This window comes from Mustela nigripes, chromosome X, assembly GCF_022355385.1.
Source record: "Mustela nigripes isolate SB6536 chromosome X, MUSNIG.SB6536, whole genome shotgun sequence".
NCBI lineage: Eukaryota > Metazoa > Chordata > Mammalia > Carnivora > Mustelidae > Mustela > Mustela nigripes.
Genome location: NC_081575.1, coordinates 107,255,096 through 107,277,659, shown reverse-complemented (window position 1 = coordinate 107,277,659; position 22,564 = coordinate 107,255,096). Strand labels below are relative to the sequence as shown.

Below are 22,564 nucleotides of genomic sequence, written 5' to 3'. Positions count from 1 at the left end.
ATTCATACTAGGACTTATTAAAAATTCCAGTGTAATTAATATATAGTGTTACATTATTTTCAGAGGTACAATATGATAATCCAACAATTCTATATGTTACTCAGTGTTCATCATGCTAACTATACTCTTACTGCCCATCACCTATTTTACCCATTCCCCCCAACCATCTTCCCCTGGTAACCACCAGTTTGTTCTCTGTTTAAGTGTCTATTTGTATCCTTTTTTGTGTGTTCATTTTGTTTTCTTAAATTCCATGTATCAGTGAAATAATGTGGTATTTGTCTTTCTCTGACTGACTTATTTTACTTAGCATTATACCCTCTAGATTTATCCATGTTGTTGCAAATGACAAAACTTCAGCCATATTTATGGCTAAGTAATATTGCATTGTATGTGTGTTTATCCATTCGTCTATCGATGGACCATTGGTCTGCTTCTATATTTTGGCTATTGTAAACAATGCTGAAATAAACATAGGGTTACATATATCTTTTTGAATTAGCTTTTTTGTATTCTTTAAGACTTGTTTTTTTTTAAAAAAAGTTTATAAAGTGGCAATATTCATTAATCTTTTAAAATATAATAAACTATAAAAAATATTTACAGACATCCCAACCTAAGCACCAGAAAAAGCTGTGCTATTGCTTTGAGCTTTCCTACAATAAATATCTGTATTTAAATTGTGAGTATGACTTTTCTACAATTCATTTGTTCCATTTTATTGTACATTTACTCATCAGATATATTTTATTTCTTTTATTTTCTAAACTTGTTATTTTTATTATTTTTAAAATTGATTTAGATGACTGACATAAATGACATAAAATATCATATTAGTTTCAAGTATACAACATAGTGATTTGGTATTTCTATACATGATGAATTTCACAATAAGTCTAGTTGCTATCTGTCACCATTCAAAGTTATTACAGTATTATTGACTATATTTCCTATGCTGTAAATTATATCCCCATGAATTACTTTTTTTTAATAACTGCAAGTTTGTACCTCTTAATCCCATTTACTTATTTTGCTTGTCTTCCTGACTTTGCCCTCTGGTAACCAGCAGTTTGTTTCTTCTGTCTATGAGTCTGTTTCTGTTTTGTTTTGTTTGTTTGCTTGTTGCTTTTTTAGATTCCACATGTAAGAGAAATCATACAGAATTTGTCTTTCTCTCCCTGACTTATTTCACTTAGCATAATGCCCCCAGGTCAATCCATCTTGTTGCACACAACAAAAGTTCATTCTTTTTTATGGCCGAGTAGTACTCCATTGTATATATATACACAACATCTTTATCTACTCCTCTGGGGATAGACACTTAGTTTGCTTCCTTATCTTAGCTATTGTAAATAATGATGCAATGAACATGTATCTCTTTGAATTGGTATTACCATTTTCTTTGGATAAATACCCAGAAGTGGAATTGCTAGGTCATATGGTAATTCTTTTTATAATTTTTTGAGGAACCTCCAGTGTTTTCCATAGTGGTGACACCAATTTACATTCCCACCAAAAGTGAAGGAGTGTTCCCTTTTCTTCCTATCCTTACCAACACTTGTTACTTTTTGTCTTCTTGATAATAGCCAATCTGACCAGTGTTATTTTATTTTTCAATCTTTATTCAAGAAAATGGAAAAAATGTTCTTCAAATATCAATATTTAAAGTATTTATTTCTGATGGACAACTCAGTCTGTATGTTTTCTAATCTCTTTTCTACCTTTACACTATTTTAAATACAAATCAGAGAAAGTAAATTATTTACAAAGTATTTTCTAAATATGCATTTTAAAATAAAAATATAAATGAACCTATTAAGTGTATTGCCCTTTTTAAAATGTATTCCTACCTGAATCTAATCTATTTTAAGCCAGTTGTTATTTACTCAAGATAAATACTTAAGAGAAAAGAAGAGCTTTTTTAGGACTTATTGAATTGGTATTTGTGGTTTAAATTCTTAGAACATATATTTGTGAATACTAAAAAACATAAAAATTAAAAATAAAGATTGCGGGATGCCTGGGTGGCTCAGTTGGTTGAGCGGCTGCCTTCGACTCGGGTCATGATCCCAGCGTCCTGGGATCGAGTCCCACATTGGGCTCCTTGCTCATCGGGGAGCCTGCTTCTCCCTCTGCCTCTGCCTGCCATTCGGTCTGCCTGTGCTCGCTCTCTCTCCCTCTCTCTCTGACAAATAAATAAATAAAATCTTTAAAAAAAATAAAAATAATAAAGATTGCATAATTTTGTAAAAATAAATAGGCTAGAAGTGATTTTTAAAATTTCATTAAAGATTGGGGTGCCTGGGTGGCTTAGTTGGTGAAGCATCTGCCTTTGGCTCAGATCATGATCCCAGGGTCCAGGGATCGAGCCCCACAATGGGCTCCCTGCTCATCGGGAGCCCACTTCTCCCTCTCTTCCTCACTCATGCTCTCTCTCATTATCTCCCTATAAAATCTTTAAAAATAATAAATAAATTTTATTAAAAATTTATGGAAGGAAATTTGGCCTATAAATTTTCTGACAATAGCTATTATATTTTGCTTCATTATACTTTATCTGTATGAACAGTACCTGCTTTACCTTCTTGATTGACATTTTTATTTTATTTTATTTCAGTTTATTTTATTTACTTACTTATGTTTTTAAGAAAAATACTCACCCAGTATGTAGCTCAACATGAGTCTTGAACTCATAATGCTGAGATCAAGACCTGGGCTGAGATCAAGAGTTGGACACTTAACCAACCAAGCCACCCAGGCACCCCTTGGTTGACTTTTTATATCATTTAGTCTTCTCTTTTATGGCAAAATAGTGTAGTGAGCTTTGATATAAAGTATAGCTGAGTTCATTATCTTAGCTCTTCTTTTCGATACCGTGTATGAACTTTAACAAATTGCTTCACATTTCTGATACATTTTGTTTTATTTGTAAAAATGGGTCATATCTCATTGGATTATGATAGGGTTGTTGTGAGTAATGAAAATTGATCTAGCCCATAATCTGGCATTCAGTGGGAGCTTAATAAATGGCCATTTTAATTATCTTATATAGCAAAAAAGCCCTTGGAAACTGAACTTAGGTAGTTTTTACTTTGTAAAAATTAGAAGGAGTGATGCTCTGATAACTTTCAGTATTGCGTACCAGTGAAGAAAGACCTATTTCTAGAATGAGTGCTTTTTTTTTTTAAGATTTTATTTATTTATTTTTAACAGACAGAGATCACAGGTAGGCAGAGAAGCAGGCAGAGAGAGAGGGAGGAAGCAGGCTTCCTGCTGAGCAGAGAGCCTGATGTGGAGCTCGATCCCAGGACCCTGGGATCATGACCTGAGCTGAAGGCAGAGGCTTAACCCACTGAGCCACCCAGGTGCCCCTGAGTGCTTTTTTTTTAAAAGGACTTTGATTTAATTTAGGAATGCTCTTTGGATTTTAATGCAAACTGATGACTGTGCTTCATATTTTGGAAGATATTTTGATGTAATACAGGAGTGAATTTTGGTCACCTGTGGACTTGCCATCCCATCCACATATTCACAATACCTAGAATTGAAAATGGAGAACTCAAAACATAGAAAAGTACAATGCCTGTGTCTAATACTCAGTCCTACATAGTGTGTGTTGTAAAAGGGATATTAAGATTCAAGTAGTAAATCTATAATCTATGTGAAGTTTTAAAGTTGGGATATAAATTATACTGGGGTAGGTATGGTATGTATTATATGGTTCATGTAGTCAGTATTAAAACCTATAAAAGCCCAGCCAGGATAACTTCTCATTCATCTCAGACAGAACTTTAAATACTATTTTTGCTATATTAGGGTTAGTGTTTAAACCTTCCTGAATCAGACATTCTAGGTGACCTGAAAATTAGACTGGGGCTCTTGAGATTGTAACTGGGGCATTTCAGACAGAAAACCAGGACAAGTTTTATATGTAAATTTTAAACATTACGGATTGTATTACTTAGCATACTTGTTGATGGAAACATTAAAGGTGATTCTGGTTTCTTTACTTTGTATTTAAACAAACAGTATATTTAGTTCAATGTAATTATACTTAATCCTTTGTTTTCTTCAGCTGTTTTACTTGATCATGAAGTAGCAAAACCAGTATTTTTTTAAAGATTTTATTTATTTATTTGACAGACAGAGATCATAAGTAGGCAGAGAGGCGGGCAGAGAGAGGAGGAAACAGGCTCCCCGCTGACACAAGGCTCAATCCCAGGACCCTGGTACCATGACCTGAGCCGAAGGAAGAGGCTTTAACCCACTGAGCCTCCCAGGCGCCCTGCAAAACCAGTATTTTTTAAAATTTCTCTATATAGTCCTTACGTAGTGAATCAGAAGTTAGATCTAAAACTAATAGGCATAATACCCAGATAACTTGAGGACTTTTATTCTAAAGACAAATGTAAAACTAAAAATATATAGAATTTGCAAAACTGAGATTATATTATATTTGTATGCCTGTATCTTTTTAAAAGGCCTAGAATACAGTTTTATAACTGACATAAATATAAACACACACAGATACATCCTCATTCTTGATATAAAATATTTATTGGTAGCTGTAAATTTTCTGAAAGCTCAGGATGAAAATGTAAATAAGAGTGATAAGATTATAGCATGCTAAGACTTTAGGAGAGCACCATTTAGAACACTGGGACATAATCACAATATCCTTCCAGCTTTCTGACACTGGCCTGACTTATGAAAAAAACTTAAAAATTTGCATATATTATATGAAAATGAATGCTGAAATAGATTGTTTTCATAGCTTTATTTTTTTTGAAAACCTAGACTATATTATATTATATATGAGCATCCTGCCAAACATTTTTAAAGATGTAGACAGTATCACCATCAGCAATAACAGAAGAACTGGAGGTATGGTGTACTATACTTGCTCAATTCTTTTACATGGCAAGTGGCAGGATGATATTTCTCAGACTTCTGTTTTCTTCCATGCATTATATTTTAAAGTTTATGTAATACTTTATATATATGCAAGAGAATACATGTCAAATATATGTTATGAGGCATAACAATCAATCAAATACTCGTGAATGTGTCATCTAATAAGTAGAACATTACCTCCCTATCTCATTATCCCCACCTCTTCTCAGGGTGTTTATTGGTTTTTATTTTCCCCTTAAAATAATTTTTTTAAGATTTTATTCATGTATTTATTTTAGACAGACAGAGAGAGAGAGAGAGAAGGTAAGTGTGCAGGGGAGGGGGAGGAGCTAAGGGAGAGGGACAAGCAGGCACTGCATTGAGCGTGAACCTGGAGCAGGGCTCAGTCTCCCAACCCAGAGGTCATGACCTTAGCTGAATTCAAGAGTTTTAGGCTTAGCCAACTGCACCACAAGCCACCCCTCTTTAAAATAGTTTTATATATTTTTCTTAAACATACCATTTAGTTATGGTTGTCTTTGAACTTTGTAAAAAATGGTATCACTGTGCATATTATTTGTTTCACTTGATTTGTGTTTCTGAATTCATTCATGTTTTGTCCATTTATGTAGTTCATTCACTACATATAATACTCAATTGTGTATCTACTCCATATTTATTCACTTTGCTGACCATGGACATTTGGATACGTGCCTATTTTAAATATATTACATGGAAGGGTTATTGGACATGCACAACTTTATAATTGTACTACATCCTGTTCTGAAAGTTTTATTGCTTATTTATGTAATGTACTTTCATTGTCTTCCTGCTCTCTGAATTACAATATGTTTGCCATGCTGTCTTATGATGTATTTCATCTTTCAAGAGGCTATTAAAATTTTCTCACAAGGGCCCTAACAAGATAGAACTTCTAGCATTGGTGCTATGTTATGTGCATAGAAGCAGATATAGAAAGACGGATTATGGGTGCCTGGGTGGCTCAGTGGGTTAAAGCCTCTGCCTTCAGCTCAGGTCATGATCCCAGGGTCCTGTGATCGAGACCTGCATCAGGCTCTCTGCTCAGCAGGGAACCTGCTTCCCTCTCTCTTTCTCTCTCTCTCTGCCTGCCTCTCTGCTTACTTGTGATCTCTGTCTGCCAAATAAATAAATAAAAATCTTAAAAAAAAAGATGGGTTACATGATTCTTATCCCTACAGTTTATAAAATAAACTTCAGGAGAGAGTCCCTGATATGTTACCATTTGTCTTATACCATGATGATTCTTTTTAAAGATAAAATCAAAAGTAAGGGCGCCTGGGTGGCTCAGTGGGTTGAGCCACTGCCTTCGGCTCAGGTCATGATCTCAGGGTCCTGGGATTGAGTCCCGCATCGGGCTCTCTGCTCGGCAGGGAGCCTGCTTCCCACTCTCTCTCTGCCTGCCTCTCCGTCTACTTGTGATTTCTCTCTGTCAAATAAATAAATAAAATCTTTTAAAAAAATCAAAAGTAATACCAGTCCATTTAAGAAAAAATTTGCTGTGGGAGACTTGGTGAAAGCGGGTATCTGCCTCATGCATTTCTGTGTCTCTGGTGCCTGGGAAACAAATGTTTGTTGAAAGAATGAAAGGACTCATTTCCCCTTAAGATTCCCCCCAAAAAAGGACTACAGATTTTAGGTTTAACTGCTATAACTCACTGTGATGCTGATGAAGACCTAAAGAGAATTAAGCACGAAAAGAAAAAAAAAATTCTCTTCAAAGATGATGAAATACAGGTCTATTGTCATTATTACAAATACACAATTAGTCCTTAAAATTTTGAGGCTGCTTCTTCCTATCCTTTCTCCTACTAACCCTTGCAACTTCAGGAAGATGAGTGGGGGAGGCAGGAAACAGTGGTGATAGTACCAGTCTCCTCCATGAAACAGGTAATGAGCTAGTGAATTGGGGAAGAGAGAGAAGATAAGAGGAAAGAAGAGGGGAGGGAAGGAGAGGTTCATGTGGAGAGAACCAGAGACTAGGAGGAGAGGGCTAGTTTTGGAGTTAGAAAAGGTTACCGTTACTGTCCAGTCTGCTCAGCCTTCCCAAACAAATCCATGTGTGCATTTCTGAGTATCATCTGGAATGCTTTTGTAGCTTTAAAATTCCAGTTTTGATTTGATACCAAATTTGGAAACCTGAGCTGTAAAGGAATATAGAATATAATGTTGAGACTGTGTGGTGCCAAAGTAGGAGTTATAAAAGTACCTAAGCAGGAAAAATGAAAAGGTTTGATTACATACTTTTATTTGTCCTGGTTCTATAACTATTTTATGTATCGCTACAGTTTAAGTGCCATCCCCAACGGCATTTTAAAATGCCTTTTAAAATGTCTACAGTTGTGCTATTCAGCAGTTACTAATAATATAACTGTTAATTTCCATTTTACTGTTTCACTGTCTTCCACAGGCCTCCTTACCCTACAAAATAATCTCACTAGGCTTTCTGTTTCTTCACATTTAAACTGTCTACAGAAATATTTTCCTGCTTTCTCTCCCAACTGAACTGCCTTTTAGAATTGAAGTATACTACTCTGGGCTCTTCTGTCCACTTTTGTACCCCTCCCTCAAACCGTATCTAGATGAACCCTATTCCTTATGACATTTAAAAATTATTGGAAGAACAAAATGTCTATACAAAGTTTAATGATCAGGGAATAATAACACTGCTATTTTGAGATTGGCCAAGTGCTTTTACAACATGTTATCAGAATCAGATTTTTTCCCTCACAATAACCCAGTGAAGTAGGTAGACCAGATGTCATTATCTCAGTTTTGTAAGTGAGTAGATGGAATTTCAGAGAGGGAAAATGACACAATAAGTGACATGGCCAGGACTTAGATCCATGCTTTGACATTGTTTGTAATACTTTCTGCTCATTTCTCCTCATGTTTGGCTTTTCCTTAGAATGAAACAAGGAGCTTTTTAAAAGCCCTGATATCTGTGCTCCATGAGACTTATTAAATTAGACTCTTTATGGTCAGGCTTGGCATGAGTAGTTTTTAAATGATGTCTCCATTGATCCTAACCTGAAGCCAAAGTTGATAACCACTGTGCTCATAATTAACTGATTTAGAATGAGAGGAGTATGAGGTGAGAAGAAAATTTATGGGTTAAAGAATAGTATTTTCTCAAAGCCTCATTCATGGTCTATAATTCACCTGGGGAAACTTGTTAAGAGGCAGATTCCCCAAACTCTATCATAGGTTGAATGACTGAGAACTGTGGATCAGTAGGCTCAACTATTTATAGGTGATATCAACCCAGAGGTGACACATTTATAGAGGAGCCTAGTTAAACATGTTTTTTAGGATATCAAACATAAGATATTAATGAAAATGGTCATTATGCATTTATAATAAGGGAAAAATCAATGTTAGAAACTAATGTGCTGGGAACTTAATAAAATAAGAAGAAATAATAACATTTTCAGCATGTTATGGATCCTTATGTCCTACATAGGTTATCATTAAATCATTACAAATTTTTCATACTTATAAAAGATTAAAGCATACCCAAAAAATACAGGGAGCCACCAGTTACAGGCACCAATTTTCTAAGGCATTTGTCTTTACTGACAAAGTAGTTTTTAATAACCCAGATCCCTTGGATTGGGTCAGAATGACAACCAACATCAGACAGGTAATTCAGATGAAATTGGGTCCTAACACAAGTGAAATAATGGACTGAGATTATACTTGATATTGGCATGTTTGAAGAACTGGTCAGAATTAAGTAATTAGGACAAGTGAGCATAGATAAGACTAATAAAATGAGACAAAAATTATATACAAACACAAGATGGTGAAAGACTAGATTTTTATGAAGTTAAGAGTGTAATCTGAGGCTATGTAAGGAAAGACATAGCATTTCTGAAAAGTAGTACATTTCCTGAAATGAAGTACAGCATGTAAAATTTATAAAATGGGGGCTCCTGTCTGGCTCAAGTTGGTAGAGCCTGTGACTCTTGATCTCAGGGTTGTAAGTTCAAGCCCCCCATTGAGTGTAGAGCTTACATTAAAAAAAAAAATCATGGAATAGTTATTGCATTAAACTCTGCATTGGTTACGTCTTCATTTTCATATGTGTTCTAGCTTTAACCCTTCTATCTGGTGGAAGATTGTATCAGTCGAGTTAAACTAGATTATGCTGCAGTAATAAATAACCCAGAAATATTTGTGCTTTTAATATCACTCATGTCCAGTGCTCACGCTTCATATCCAGCCTGGATTACTATAACTCTACTCCACATTCTCCTCACTTCAAAGCCCAGAGTAGCCTCTTTTTGAACATTGCTGGTCATCACAGCAGAGAGGAAAGAGCATGGTATAACTATGAACTATTTCTTAATGTTTCTGCAGATGGGACAAGCACATCTGCCCACATTTCATTGGACAAAGTAAGTCATACAGCAATGGCTGACTTCAGTAGCTATAGGAAGTTTAATACTTTCTTTAAAAGAAGGGAACGTATATTTAGAAAGCATAATACAAGTCTGGTATAGCAATGAATATATAAAAAATTCCAGTATAGCGTGATACCAGAATTTTAAGGACAATAATCTTGTTTATTTGAACATAAGGAAAGTACCATAAAATTAAATTATGTGGAAAATTTTTGAAATATCCAAAAAATATGTCGGTAAAAGTTGAGTTCAAAGAATTTCTTCTCTCTTCTCAATGGTGTATTCTTATGCATTGGTGTCTCTTAGTATCTTAACTAATCTACTGCAATATTGGTGATAGGTTTTTTTTTGTTTGTTTGTTTTTTGTTTTTTTTTTTGGTGATAGGTTTTGTAGGAAGGGGAAGAGGAAGACCTCTTGAAATTTTTCAAAGCATAAAATTCTGTCTTATAATCACTCAGTGTTACTACTAGGAAACCCTAAATGGATACTGATTATTTATGATAATGATTTCTGAGGGTGTACAAAAGTAAACCTAGATGTAGGCTGGTATTGTTACTTGGACAATTTAGTATTTATTAGGATTTAAGTATATTATTATCATTAATGATCTAAAAATATTTATTGAGTGCCTGGGTATCAATATTACCTTTTCAGATGTACATATAGGGACTAAAGAATTTTTAAGACTAATACTTGGAATTTGTTTCAAATATACCATAATTTGCATTTATTTTTCAGGCAGCCGAGTGGATGATCTTGAACTGATGAAGTAATGTTTAATTTATATTTTCATTTATGAGGGGTCATAGTATTTATCTTTGCTTGAGCTCCATAGTTGAATTTGTCACAAGGGAAAAAGTATCTTTCATCACTTAGACCCTATAGATATTCTTTCCCTTATGATATATTAGATGGTCATTGCAGTAAGTAACTTGAACATTGGGAAGCTAGAGAGACTTTTTGTTACAAAGAAATGTTGACTTTATTGTACGAATATAAAATTCTTGATGTCTTTTACATAATATGAATCTTCACGCATGCAGAGAAAGCCCAATTATTTTTGTTGTAAATATCTGCTGAGATCATGCAGATTAAAGTTTAAAACTAAGCTCATCTTTAAAATTATTTTAAAACTGAACTCAGTCTATTTTGGTACAAAATTAGAGTGTAAAGAAACTAAATGTACTGTGCTAGTTTGGCAATTAGAAATTTTATTTTTTTAAAAAATGGCTTTAAAATTTCATTTGTGTACCTAATCTCTAAAGCCAATGTGAAATGTTTATTATAGAATGTGAAAATAGAGAATCAATGGAATAAAATACTCATAGCTGATAAATTGAGACTATACTTATAGAGTGAAAAGAGAAACTCGAAAATTTAAGACACAATTGAGTTCGTTCTTTGAAAATACTGACCATCTAATGGGAGAGAGTAAGATTAACAGATAACCTGTGGAAACATAATATAGGACATAGGCCTTTCAAAAATGTTTAGGTCTTGGGACGCCTGGGTGGCTCAGTTGTTGAGTGTCTGCCTTCAGCTCAGGTCATGATACCAGGGTCCTGCGATCAAGCCCCACATCAGGCTCCCTGCTGAGCAGGGAGCCTGCTTCTACCTCTTCCACTCCTCCTGCTTGTGTTCCCTCTCTCACGGTATCTCTCTCTGTCAAATAAATAAATAAAATCTTTTAAAAAATATTTAGGTCTCGACTCAATACATGCAGAATAAACAAACTTAGCTCATGATGGGGATTAGCTCACTGCTTCTTCAGGTTGTCAAAATAAAACTATTAAAGTTATAGGGATCACAGTCACCCTAATGAGTTTTCTGGTCATTAATACCTTAACTTGACATTTTTACTTTTAATTCCTTTTGACACTCAATCTTGATTAGCCTGAGTAGTTTTTAGATTTATTACAGAGCCATTAAGATGCTGAAAAAACAATCAGCCTTACTTCTCTGCCTGCATTTCCAAGTCTTTATATGCTAGATTAGTTTCCATATGCATTCAACTACTGAGACAGTAGTCTTTCGTTGTGAAGTGAAGACTAGAGTGATTAAAGCCAGACTGGAGGGACACCTGGGTGTCTGGGTCAGTTTTGATTTCTGCTCAGGTTGTGATCTCAGAGTCTTGAGATCAAGGCCCATGTTGAGTTCCGAGCTCAGCGGAAAATCTGCTTCTCTCCTTCTCCTCCCTCTGCCCCTCACCCAGTTCGTACTCTCTCTCTCTCTCAAATAAATAAATGAATCACTTAAAAAAATATTAAATCCAAATGTGGTTTCATTTTAGATGGCCTCTGAGAGAGTGGGGAGAAATAGACAGAATTTTGAAGAGCAATATGATGCAAGGTGCAGATGAAAATGGCTGTGTTCCCTGATGGAAAGACTACAGATGACCGCTAAGGTCATGCCCACTCACATTCTCCTCCCATCCCTTGTTTCTTGCTCTTTGTCTGTTACAACTCAATACCTTATTTAACCCAATGAAAAATCTTAGCTATTTCTTTTCAAAATGGGTCATTTGAAAATTTCAAGAGGGGCACCAGGCGGCTCAGTCAGTTAAGCATCTGACTCTTGGTTTCAGCTCAGGTTATGATCTCAAAGTCCTGAGATCAAGACCAACTTCAGGTGGGCTCTGCCATCAGCACAGAGTTGCTTCAGAATCTCTCTCCCAGGGCGCCTGGGTGGCTCAGTGGGTTAAGCCTCTGCCTTCAGCTCAGGTCATGATCTCAGGGTCCTGGGATCGAGCCCCACATTGGGCTCTCTGCTCAGCGGGGAGCCTGCTTCCTCCTCTCTCTGCCTGCCTCTCTGCCTACTTGTGATCTCTCTCTCTGTCACATAAATAAGTAAGAGATTTTTTTTTTTTAAAAAATCTCTCTCTCTCTCCTTCTCGCCCCATTGCTCATGTGCTCTTTCTAAAATAGATAAATAAATAATATCTTTTTTAAAAAAAAATTTAGGTTCTTTTTTTTACATTGTATTTTTTTATTGTGTTATGTTAGTCACCATAAAATACATCATTAGTTTTTGATACAGTGCTCGAAGATTCATACCATTCTTCATGAATTCTATTCTCATTCCCAAAACAATAGCAAGAAGACTGCTCCAACAAGTTTTTGGTCATCAAGCTAGCCAAAATGGTGGAAGGATTGCCAAGGAGGTACTTGCGCAGTGGTTGGTTATACCTTTGCCTCCCTTGTTTGCCAAGGATATTTATAGATCTGAAATTTAACAGTAACATTTTGATAACATATTCAAGAAGACCGATGACTGTCTATTCACTATGGACATTCTTTTCACTCAGGGCAGTCAGTCAGCTTTTGCTCTTTCAATGCATCCAAATTTTGTTTGGACTTTTATCTTCCATCCATTGCAAAGCACTGCTTTCTTTGTGCCCACAAAGCTAGGTGATGACTACTTCGAATTCCTTTTAATAGCTCTTTTCTGTGTATCATCCTAGAGAAAGAATTGCTTTCATTGTACTATGCTGCTGCTACTGTAGATGTCACAATAGACCGGAATCAGCTCTTGTGGGAGGAAAAAAAAAAGTGAAGCATCTGGTCAATAACTGGAAACTAAACTCTTTCATGTCTTTCTTTTCAGATGCTGCTTTATTGTTATTTGTTTGAAAATCTTGTTAAATGGCTTCCCATTTCATAACTGTTGGAAGGACCGTAGTATATTTCTCTAGACCTGACCTTCTGGCTAGCATGGTGACCACTAGCTGCATGTAGCAACTGAAATATAAACTTAAATTAATTAAAACTAAGTAAAACTACAAATCCAGTTCCTTCTTTGCACATTTTAATTGCTTAGGAGCCACATATGTCTAAAAATTACCAAATTGGGGGGTGCCTGTGTGGCTCAGTGGGTTAAACCTGTGTCTCTGGCTTAGGTCATGATCTCAGGGTCCTGGGATGGAGCCCTGCATTGGGCTCTCTGCTCGGCGGAGAGCCTGCTTCCCTGCCCCCCCGCCTGCCTCTCTGCCTACTTGTGATCTCTCTCTGTCTGTCAAGTAAATAAATAAAATCTTTTAAAAAATAAAAACTACTGAATTTCAAGCAGCACAGACATAGAACATAATTATGATAATCCTCTTATCACTATAAGTTTTAACAAATATGTCTCTATAGTACAACTTTCTACCCCTTATTCCTGGCCACACAACTAACCCTTCCTTCCTAGACAATGTAAGCATTCCCAGACAATGTAAGCATTGTCTGAGCTTCTGTCCTCTGCTATCTTCTCACTATAAATTTTCTTTTTTAATGAATTTATTGTTGTTTTCTTGGGCCTTTAACTGTCACTTCAGTGTAAATATTCACAGCTCTGGCTTTATTTTACATCCAGTTCAGTTTACTCAGTTGCTTGCTGGACAGCTTTGTATAAAATGTCCTATCTTTCAGCCACCTCTAATTTCACATGCCCAAAATATAATTATTTTATTTTCCCCCAGAGTCTCTCCTAACATTTCTACTCAGCCATCCATCCATTTGCTCAGGTTTGAACCCTGGAGTAATATTTAACTTTCCTCTCCCCATCATCCTCTGTGCCTGATGAATCAGTCACCCAGTTCTTATTCTTGGCTACATGTATGTCAGCCACCTCTCCTCAACTTGCTTTCCACCATCATAAACTCGGTTCAAGATTGGATTACATATTACAAGTTCTATTGAAAGAGCATACCAACTGATCTTGCTACCTCCAGTTTTTTTCCATTCCAAATCCACAATTTCTTCCCCATTGTTTTCATAAAACATATATTTGACCACATACTTCTGATGTTCAGACATCTCTGAGCACTTCCTTGAATCTGAGTAAAGTAAAGTACACACTTCTCCATCCTCCCCAGAGATGAAATGTCTACTTGGTATATTTAGAAAGATATACAGCTTTATAGAGATTCATTATCTGAAACATGACCTGTAAATTACTCTTGTAACTCAGGGAAAGTAAAACAAAAACAAAAACAAAACAAACAAACAAACAAAAAACCATGAGAAAAGGAACCAGAAGAAATGGCTATTAGAGTTGTTAGCTGGATCACAGAGTTTGGATTCTTCTTCTCCTCCCCTTGCCCGCAGCACACACACTCACCACTTTCATGTTGCTGTTTAACACCAGCCATGGCACTACTCTGACTTTAACCCCTTCCAAAATAAAGTCACAAGAAATTATCAGTTGACCAATTAAAGTGCTATCCTGGTTGAACAGGGCTTCAAAATAGATTGTCACGAAAAATAAAAATTGTATTCCCTTCAAAACAAAATTTCTCCAGCCTAGCATTGGTAGCTCTCTACAGTATGACTTCATGTTATTTTCTAGACTTTCTTTCCTGTTGCATTCATTCTACGTATCTTGTGCCCTAGCCTGGTGTGCTTACTTCTCATCATGCCTTCGTTCATTGTGTTTGCACAAGCTGAAATGTTTGTTCCCTGTGAACCCTCAATTTCCAGATTCAAAAGATAGTTAAGGTCAGTAAAGTACCTCCTCCAGAAAGTCATTCCAGATTAACAAGTTAGGATTTATCTCTTCTTTATGAGATCTTCTGTGAGCATTTGTCATGTACCTTATATTATTATTTGATCAATTTCTCCACTAAAGAATGATGGCCAAGGGCCAAGTTTAATTTATCTTTGATTACCTGATAGTGCCTGACATTGAATTGCACTTACAAGTTGCCCCAGAAACCATTTTTGGTGAATGGAATTGTGACTTGAGTGAATGAATGAGTGAATGAATAAAATAAACACTAACTCATATGAATTAATCACTTAAGCATTGGAGACATTTTGGTACCTTGACAATTGAGTATGTGAAATATTTGGTATGAAGGTGTCATTATTAAAGGTTTGCATAGTTGTATTATTTAAATATTACATGTAAGCAAAACAATATTTTTTAGGGGCACCTGGGTGGCTCAGTCAGTTAAGCATCCGACTCAGTTTTGGCTCAGGTCCTGATCTCAGGGTCAGGAGAGAGAGCCCTGTCTCAGGCTCTGAGCCTGGAGCCTGCTTGATATTCTTTCTCCCTCTTCCTCTGCCCTTCCCCTTTGCATGCGGGTATGCTGTCTTTCAAAAAAACAAAAACAAAAACAAAACAAAACAATAGTTTTATATTATATGTACATGTATACTGTAATATACCAAAAAATATATGAAAACTTAGAGCATTCATAGTTCCAGAGTTCCATGAAATATAATTGTATGCAGCATTAGAAACATAGACTATTTTTCTTTGCTCTCTTTATGTATTCAATGTTAATGAGCTATTCCTATGACTATAATACACAGTTGATGAGAGATAATTACGTTTACTGAACATCATGACCCCAGGATGCTTAAGATGTGTTGACAAAGTAGGGAACATCAGTGATAGCTCTCATAGGATAGAAGGGTTTCTATGTGTGCGGCTCCATATGGCAGTTGCATCACTGTTTCACAAGAACAATAACTGATTATGATCCTGTGTGGGCACATAACTCATCTGTGGAGGATGGTTTCTGTGCATACTTAGCCTTCTCAAAAAGAAAAAATTGATCAAAACTGAAGAAACACTCATTATCTTTATGAATATTGTCTTGTTAGGAATTTGATACATTTAAATGTGCATCACATAGTTTGTAGAAGCATTATATGGAAAGGAATAAAAAAGAAATTGCAAGTGTCATTTTCCATGCACAGTAAGAGACAGAGCATGAGCTACTGAAGAGAATTCCTAGGAGTATATAGCAGCATAGCTCTAAATCCACTTTTAAAAATCTAAATTTAATCCTAACCTAAAAATAAGTAGAACGTCAGAGGTGTACCTTTCTTAGCATGAATAGGTCCTTAAAAATGTGGATTTCTCCATATTCGGTGCTATTTTCTTTTTAAAACTTCGGATATGATTTTTAGGGGGGAAATATTTGGCCCTAAGTTTTAATAAAACCCACACTTGAGAAGCCAATATTTTAAATTCGTGTCTTGATGGAAATAAAATAACTTATTAATAAAAGGAATCCCCTAAGGTAACTATGGCTATTTAAATATTCAGCATAATAAAATGAACTCCTTAACATGATAGCTTAAGTAAATAGAACACAGTCATTTAATTTCTGTTCTTCTCCCTAACATTAAGTAGCAGGCTAATACATACTTTTTTGTATTGTTTTGGTTTGTTTGGCTTTTATTATGCTGTGTCCCAACCTTTGTGAAAGCCTTTGGCTTTCAATAATGAACAGGCCCATCTGGCTGAAAGAAGGCAGAGATAGAAACAAATAGAAGCAGTTATTCAAAGTGATGAGCAGTTGAAGAAAGAAATAAGTTTACTGGGTGGGAAAAAGGAAAAGTCAGTCAATAAATTGGAGAGAATGTGAAATAAAAGCAGATAGTTCCGAGGAGTTGAGAACTGTTTTGAGTGAGCCAGCAGATACTATTTTCAAATCAGTTTATGGTCTTTCAGGTTCTATATATTTGGTCATTTTTGGTTTGATTTGCTTTGGTGTTCTTCTATCACATCTTATCCTATAATATAGATTGTCTTTCAAAATACCATCTTCATCAAAATCATGATGGGGCCCCCCACTCCAGGTCTACCCTGTCCATTTATCTGGGGCTGAACCCAGAAATCTGCATTTTAACCCACTTTGCAAGTGATTCTTACATGTATACAGAGCTAAAATCTGAAAATTATTGCAGTAGCTTAGAAGTGTTTGAAGGTAGTTTTATTGCTTTTGCAGTAGTGCTGCCTATATTTTCTTTACCTAAAAACCTACTTTTTCCAAGACTCAATTAAAAGTCACCTTTCCTGGGGCACCTGGGTGGCTCAATAGATTAAGCCTCTGCCTTTGGCTCAGGTCATGATCCCTGGGTCCTGGAATCTAACCCCGCATCGGGCTCTCTGCTCAGTGGGAAGCCTGCTTCCTCCTCTCTCTCTGCCTGCCTCTCTGCCTACTTGTAATCTCTGTCAAATAAATAAATAAAATCTTTAAAAAAAAGTCACCTTTCCTGATTTTTTAAGGCAGAGTTAGTTGTTTCCTCCTCTGCTCCCCCAGCTGTATGACCCTGCCTTTATTATAGTAATTGCAAGTGTCCCAAATGTGTTTGTGCGTATTTAAGCTTTAATAAAGCCACATATGTGAATATGCTACAAACATAATGTAAACATCCTTTCAAAATTTAATTATTCCAATTTATTTTATAGTCATTTGGCTTTGTTTGTTTCAGTAATAAGTTTTTAATTTTGATATTTGTGATAGTTTTTTAGACTGGTGGAAAACCTTGTCCACTTCCGTCACCCGATGTATCTCTTTTAGACTTTGTCTTCACTGGCCATGTCAGAATTGTCAAGTATGCATCAGTACTTCATTCTTTGAATAATCTTAAAGCTCAGATTATAGATATAATCCTTCTGGTCACTGAGAATCAGGAGCTGATGAATGTGTTTACAAAGTTTGAAATTTGGCTTGAGCAAGTATATAGCACCATACAGTGGGCACTTAGCATTTTAATGAGAAATATATTGGGATTATAAAATTTTAAATAATTGGCATTTCACATATTGATTTCTATATTTTGTGGCCTTCATGCTTGTGAAGTTATTGAAACTTAAACTTTATGAAGACTTTGGCATTCTACATATTTTAACTTATTTGTGTGAATGCCTATCTCCCTAACTCGTGCTTTTTCTAAGTCAGGGGCCATGTTTAATATATGCAGTATTATATAACTGTTACTGAATATTTTTGGATGTATCTGGTATATATAAAATTAATCAACTGTATTAATATGTATAATAATTAATATGTACTTTACTGTTTCCATCCGTTGTAACTATTATTTTTTTTAGTTTCCTAAATTGCTCTATCTTTGGCCAGTAAGAGTCACTTAATGTTGACTTCAAAATCCTGCTGAATCCTTCCTAATCAAACCTTATAGAGTTTAATAGCTTCTTCTTATCTGTGTCACAGTACAATCCAAGCTCATCTTTTACATTTCCTGCCCCAGATTTGGAATCCACCATTTTCCTAGAAGACCCAGGAAATGATATTTGAAAATCACTAACTGAGGAATTTATTCATTATTCAGTTGATTGTATCTTTTCAGTGGGCTACACTAAGCAATACAGACATACGTGTACTACATGATACATCAAGAGACTCTAGGTTCTACTTACCTTCTTGTATATGTATCTACTTTGTCTCATGCTAAAATTACTTAGGATGCCAAAACCAATAGAAAGATAGTAGTATCGCATAACTGTTCAGTTGCTTCATTCTATAAAACACAGTAGTTTCAGCAAAACAGTAAAGATTGAAAACATTACTACCAACAAACAATATGATTACTGACAATAGTATAAGATTTTATTTACCAGTTCTTTTTGTTATGTTACACTAGAGATGTGCAAGTAAAGTATGATATTTTGAAGACCTTGAAATAGTTATTCTCTGTGTGATTATTGTACCACTCGCAGGATATCCATTTAGATCATATTTGCTTTTTTCCTTGAGGAGAATCCCTTTGAAGTTTGAACATTTAATCATATTCTCTGATTCGGGGAAGGTAGGTAAATAATCAAACTTGCATCCATTATAGCTGAAGCAAGTTGTACAGGCAGCTTGGGGAAACTGGGCAACTTTCCAACTTTTCCCAAATCATCTCTTACCAGTGTAATTGTGTTTGAAATTAATTCTGTAAAATTGGACTCTTCCAAATTCAGATGTAAGTACAGTGTACTTCCCCAGTATAAATACTTTATTTATACCTTGTCTCCCCTGTACACATAATTCATACTTAATTTATAGAGACACGAATATGGCTAAATTCGTAACTGACTTCTTCATCAGCACAGAAGGCCTTCAGTACGGCAAGGCCCAGTCCTTAAGTTTTTCTATTAATTTGTGAAATAAATCACCTAAATTTAACTCTAAAACTTTTGCCCCTGATAAGAATACATAATATTTTTGACAAGTTATTTTGGTGAAACAGCATTATCAAAATCTATGTTCAACAAGATCCATTTTTTTAAAAATTAAATTCAGGGGAAAAAATGAAATGGGCTGTCATTCTTTAAAATATACAGTGCTGTGAAACATGGTTATTCTTTCAAAATTAGATGGTCAAATAGTAATTAGTTAACTTTATATTTTAAAGTAAAGGTAATTAGTTTAAATTTTTAAAATAAAGACATAGAACAACAATAATTCATGGTTAAAATGTATTTATCACTTACTGTAGGCCAGATACTATGCTAAGCTATTTATCCATTTTCTCATTTATTCCTCACAATACCCTTATTGGGTTCCTACTAATATCATTCCCATTTTATAAATTTCATAAGAAAAATGAGACATAGAAACAAAGTTTCTAAGCAAAGGTCACTTTGCTGTATTTCTGCTCATTATAAATCTAGCAACTGCAGGTAAAAGACAATGGTGATTTTTAAAAATAATTATTTATAATTTCAAAGATTCAAATTTAAGTAAAAAACTATGAACTTGATATTTATTAGTAGTGTGTATCAATTTTAAATGCATAGTGTAAAGGATATTTGATAGCCTACAACAGTTGAAAATATAAAAGCATTTTTGGAACTAAGACTATTGAAATAAATGTTAATGTTTTTTGTAATGTTCCAATCTATAAAAAACTAGTATTTGAAATATTGGGAATACTTCAACAAAAAGTATCACACATAAAAATTTAGACAGAGAATGTTACAGTATTTTTTAATATTTGATTTTATTTCTGTTTAATGTAATTATTCTCTATGATATGTGTTTAAAATTAGAAAATATAGTTTAACAAAAATATCTCTGTAACTGACCATCAGAGCTAACTACTATGAATATTTTAATATATGGAATTCTGGATTTTTTTTATTCTTATTGTTGTTTTTGCTTGAATTATCAAGACTTTTTCAAATTGTAGTAAATTTCCTAAGAAAGTATTTTAAAAGGCATGTCTGATTTTTTTTAAACTAATGAATATGTTTCTTTTTATTTTGAAGGACTGTACTGTGTATGAAACAGAGAATAAAATTCTTCATGTGGTAAGTATGTTTGGATTTATTTTCATCTTCATTAGAAAATACTTCTTTAACTAGTAATTAAATAAAAAGGTATAGCCTGTAAAAATGAGCTCTGCTTATCTCTAGAAAAAGTACAAAAGAATATAAAAAGTATAAAAGAACAGGTTAAATTAGTCACAACCATTCTTTTGTATCTGAATAGGAAAATATGATAAAATGTGATACAAATTTTAAGATTGTAGTATGTAGCAAGGTTGGAATATAATGAAAAAAACTAAAAAAAGAGAATTTGAGATCAGAAATTTTTTGTGACAAAAAAAGAGAAAAGTATTTGGTTGTGGAATGGGGTAAACAACCTGTCGTTTGGATGAAATACTTAATAGAATAATCAATCTGCCTTTGATAAGATTCTATACTCAGCAAAGAACCTTCCAAAGTTTAATTTGTTAATATTTATTTAATCAATTAATGACTTCGCAGATGTTTTATTACTAGAAATGAAATGTGAGTACATTAAACTTTATAGAAAGGTATTTCCTTTCTTGTTAATGAACAATTTGCTACTTTTCTTTATAAATCTATAATTTGGCTGATGCTCGTATCAGTCCTGATAACTTCTTAACCTCTGTTAGAAATAAGTGACAGCATAAGTAACCCTGAAGAAGTTTAGAAGTGAATGCAATTTATTACTTTGGCAATTTCACATTCCAGCTAGTGAGAATTTAAAGATCCCGTCTGATGATGATTGAGACTGTGGGTGGCATTAACCAATCAGATCAGCTTGGAAAGCACTTGTATTTCCTTCTTCTTTTTTTTTTTTTTTAGAGTTCTCCTATTCTTTTATTTTATTAACATTTTTAAAGTTTTTATTTAAATTCCATTTAGTTACCATGCAGTGTGATACTAGTTCCAGGCGTACAATATAGTGATTCAACGCTCCCTGGTGCTCATCACAAGTGATCTCCTTAATCGCTATCACCTGTTTCACCCACCCTTCCACCCACCTCCCCTCTGGTAACCATCACATTGCTCTCTGTAGTTAAGAATCTGCCTCTCTCACCCCCCCCTTTGCTCGTTTGTTCAGTTTCTTAAATTCCACATATGGTGAAATCATGTGGTATTTGTCTATTTCCACTTCTCCCTTCCTGGCCTTTTAATGTGCTGGCTTTCAGTAGAAGGTTATATACTTGTGTGTTACTTCTCACAGTAAGACTCTTTTCAAAAAATAATAAAATAATATTGAGTTATTCCAACCACTTGGCATATGATGCTGGAATACTTTCTTTAAAACAAAATATTTAAAAAGTCTCTTTCCAAATTTTCTGTAGGGTAAAGGAAATCACATTAAGTCTAAAGTACTATCTGAACTCTAATTCTAACATTTTGTATATCCATGACCTTAGTCAAGTGTTTGAACTTTCTTTGAAATTTTTTAAGGTAAATTTTAACAATTAAAAAAAAAATTATTGCTATAATTGACACATAACATTATATTAGTTTCAGGTATATGACATAATGATTTGATATTTGTAGGAGACTTTGTTCTTAATATATAAAATGAGAATATTAGTATCTGCTAAGTACAATCATATGTAATCTCATGACCTTTCCAGTATTTATGTTTCTATTTTCCCTTTTTCTTTTTTATGTGCACCACAAAATAAAAACCTGAGTTTTCATATAACTTGTTTAGAATCAAATTGTGACTGAATTTGAATGTTCTCTTTGTTACTATAATAGTTGAGTAAGAGTACTCATATAAATGAGTAGAGACTACAGTAGCTTGAGATATGCACTAGAACATCATCTGTCTCAGCCCAAACCCAATCCCTATATCTTTATTTTGCCTGGAGGGTAGGGAAGGCAATTATGAAGAGGAAGGAGAACTTCTCACTTACGAAAACCTTCTATATCCTAGGAGTTCCATAGACAATATAAGCATCAGAGTACTCTTCAGCACCTGGACAAATTGACATAACTCAGAAAAGTTATGAGGTGTGTCTTTTCTTGAGACAGATTTTTATTTAAGGAGGAGTAAAGAAAAAGAATGGGAAAGAGAAGAAGTATCTTCTCATATATCAGAAGAAAATCCTTCCCCATGCAATAAGTTTATTAAGAACATCTATTTAATGATCTCAGTAAGAATCAGAAGAACATTGTTTGCATTAAGACAGAATACCATATTGTAAAGAAGACAAAACCACGATAAGCT

General features: G+C 34.6%; 1 protein-coding gene across 5 annotated transcripts in view; it reads left to right on the top strand.

The window, feature by feature from the left end:
* CNKSR2 (connector enhancer of kinase suppressor of Ras 2) overlaps positions 1–22,564 on the top strand; it is a 280,721-nt gene that overhangs the window by 98,327 nt on the left and 159,830 nt on the right. For all 5 annotated transcript variants that reach the window (XM_059384801.1, XM_059384800.1, XM_059384799.1 and 2 more), the window contains exon 5: positions 20,332–20,373. In XM_059384801.1, coding sequence (XP_059240784.1) covers positions 20,332–20,373 — 42 coding nt within the window. The remainder of the gene's footprint in view (positions 1–20,331; positions 20,374–22,564) is intronic.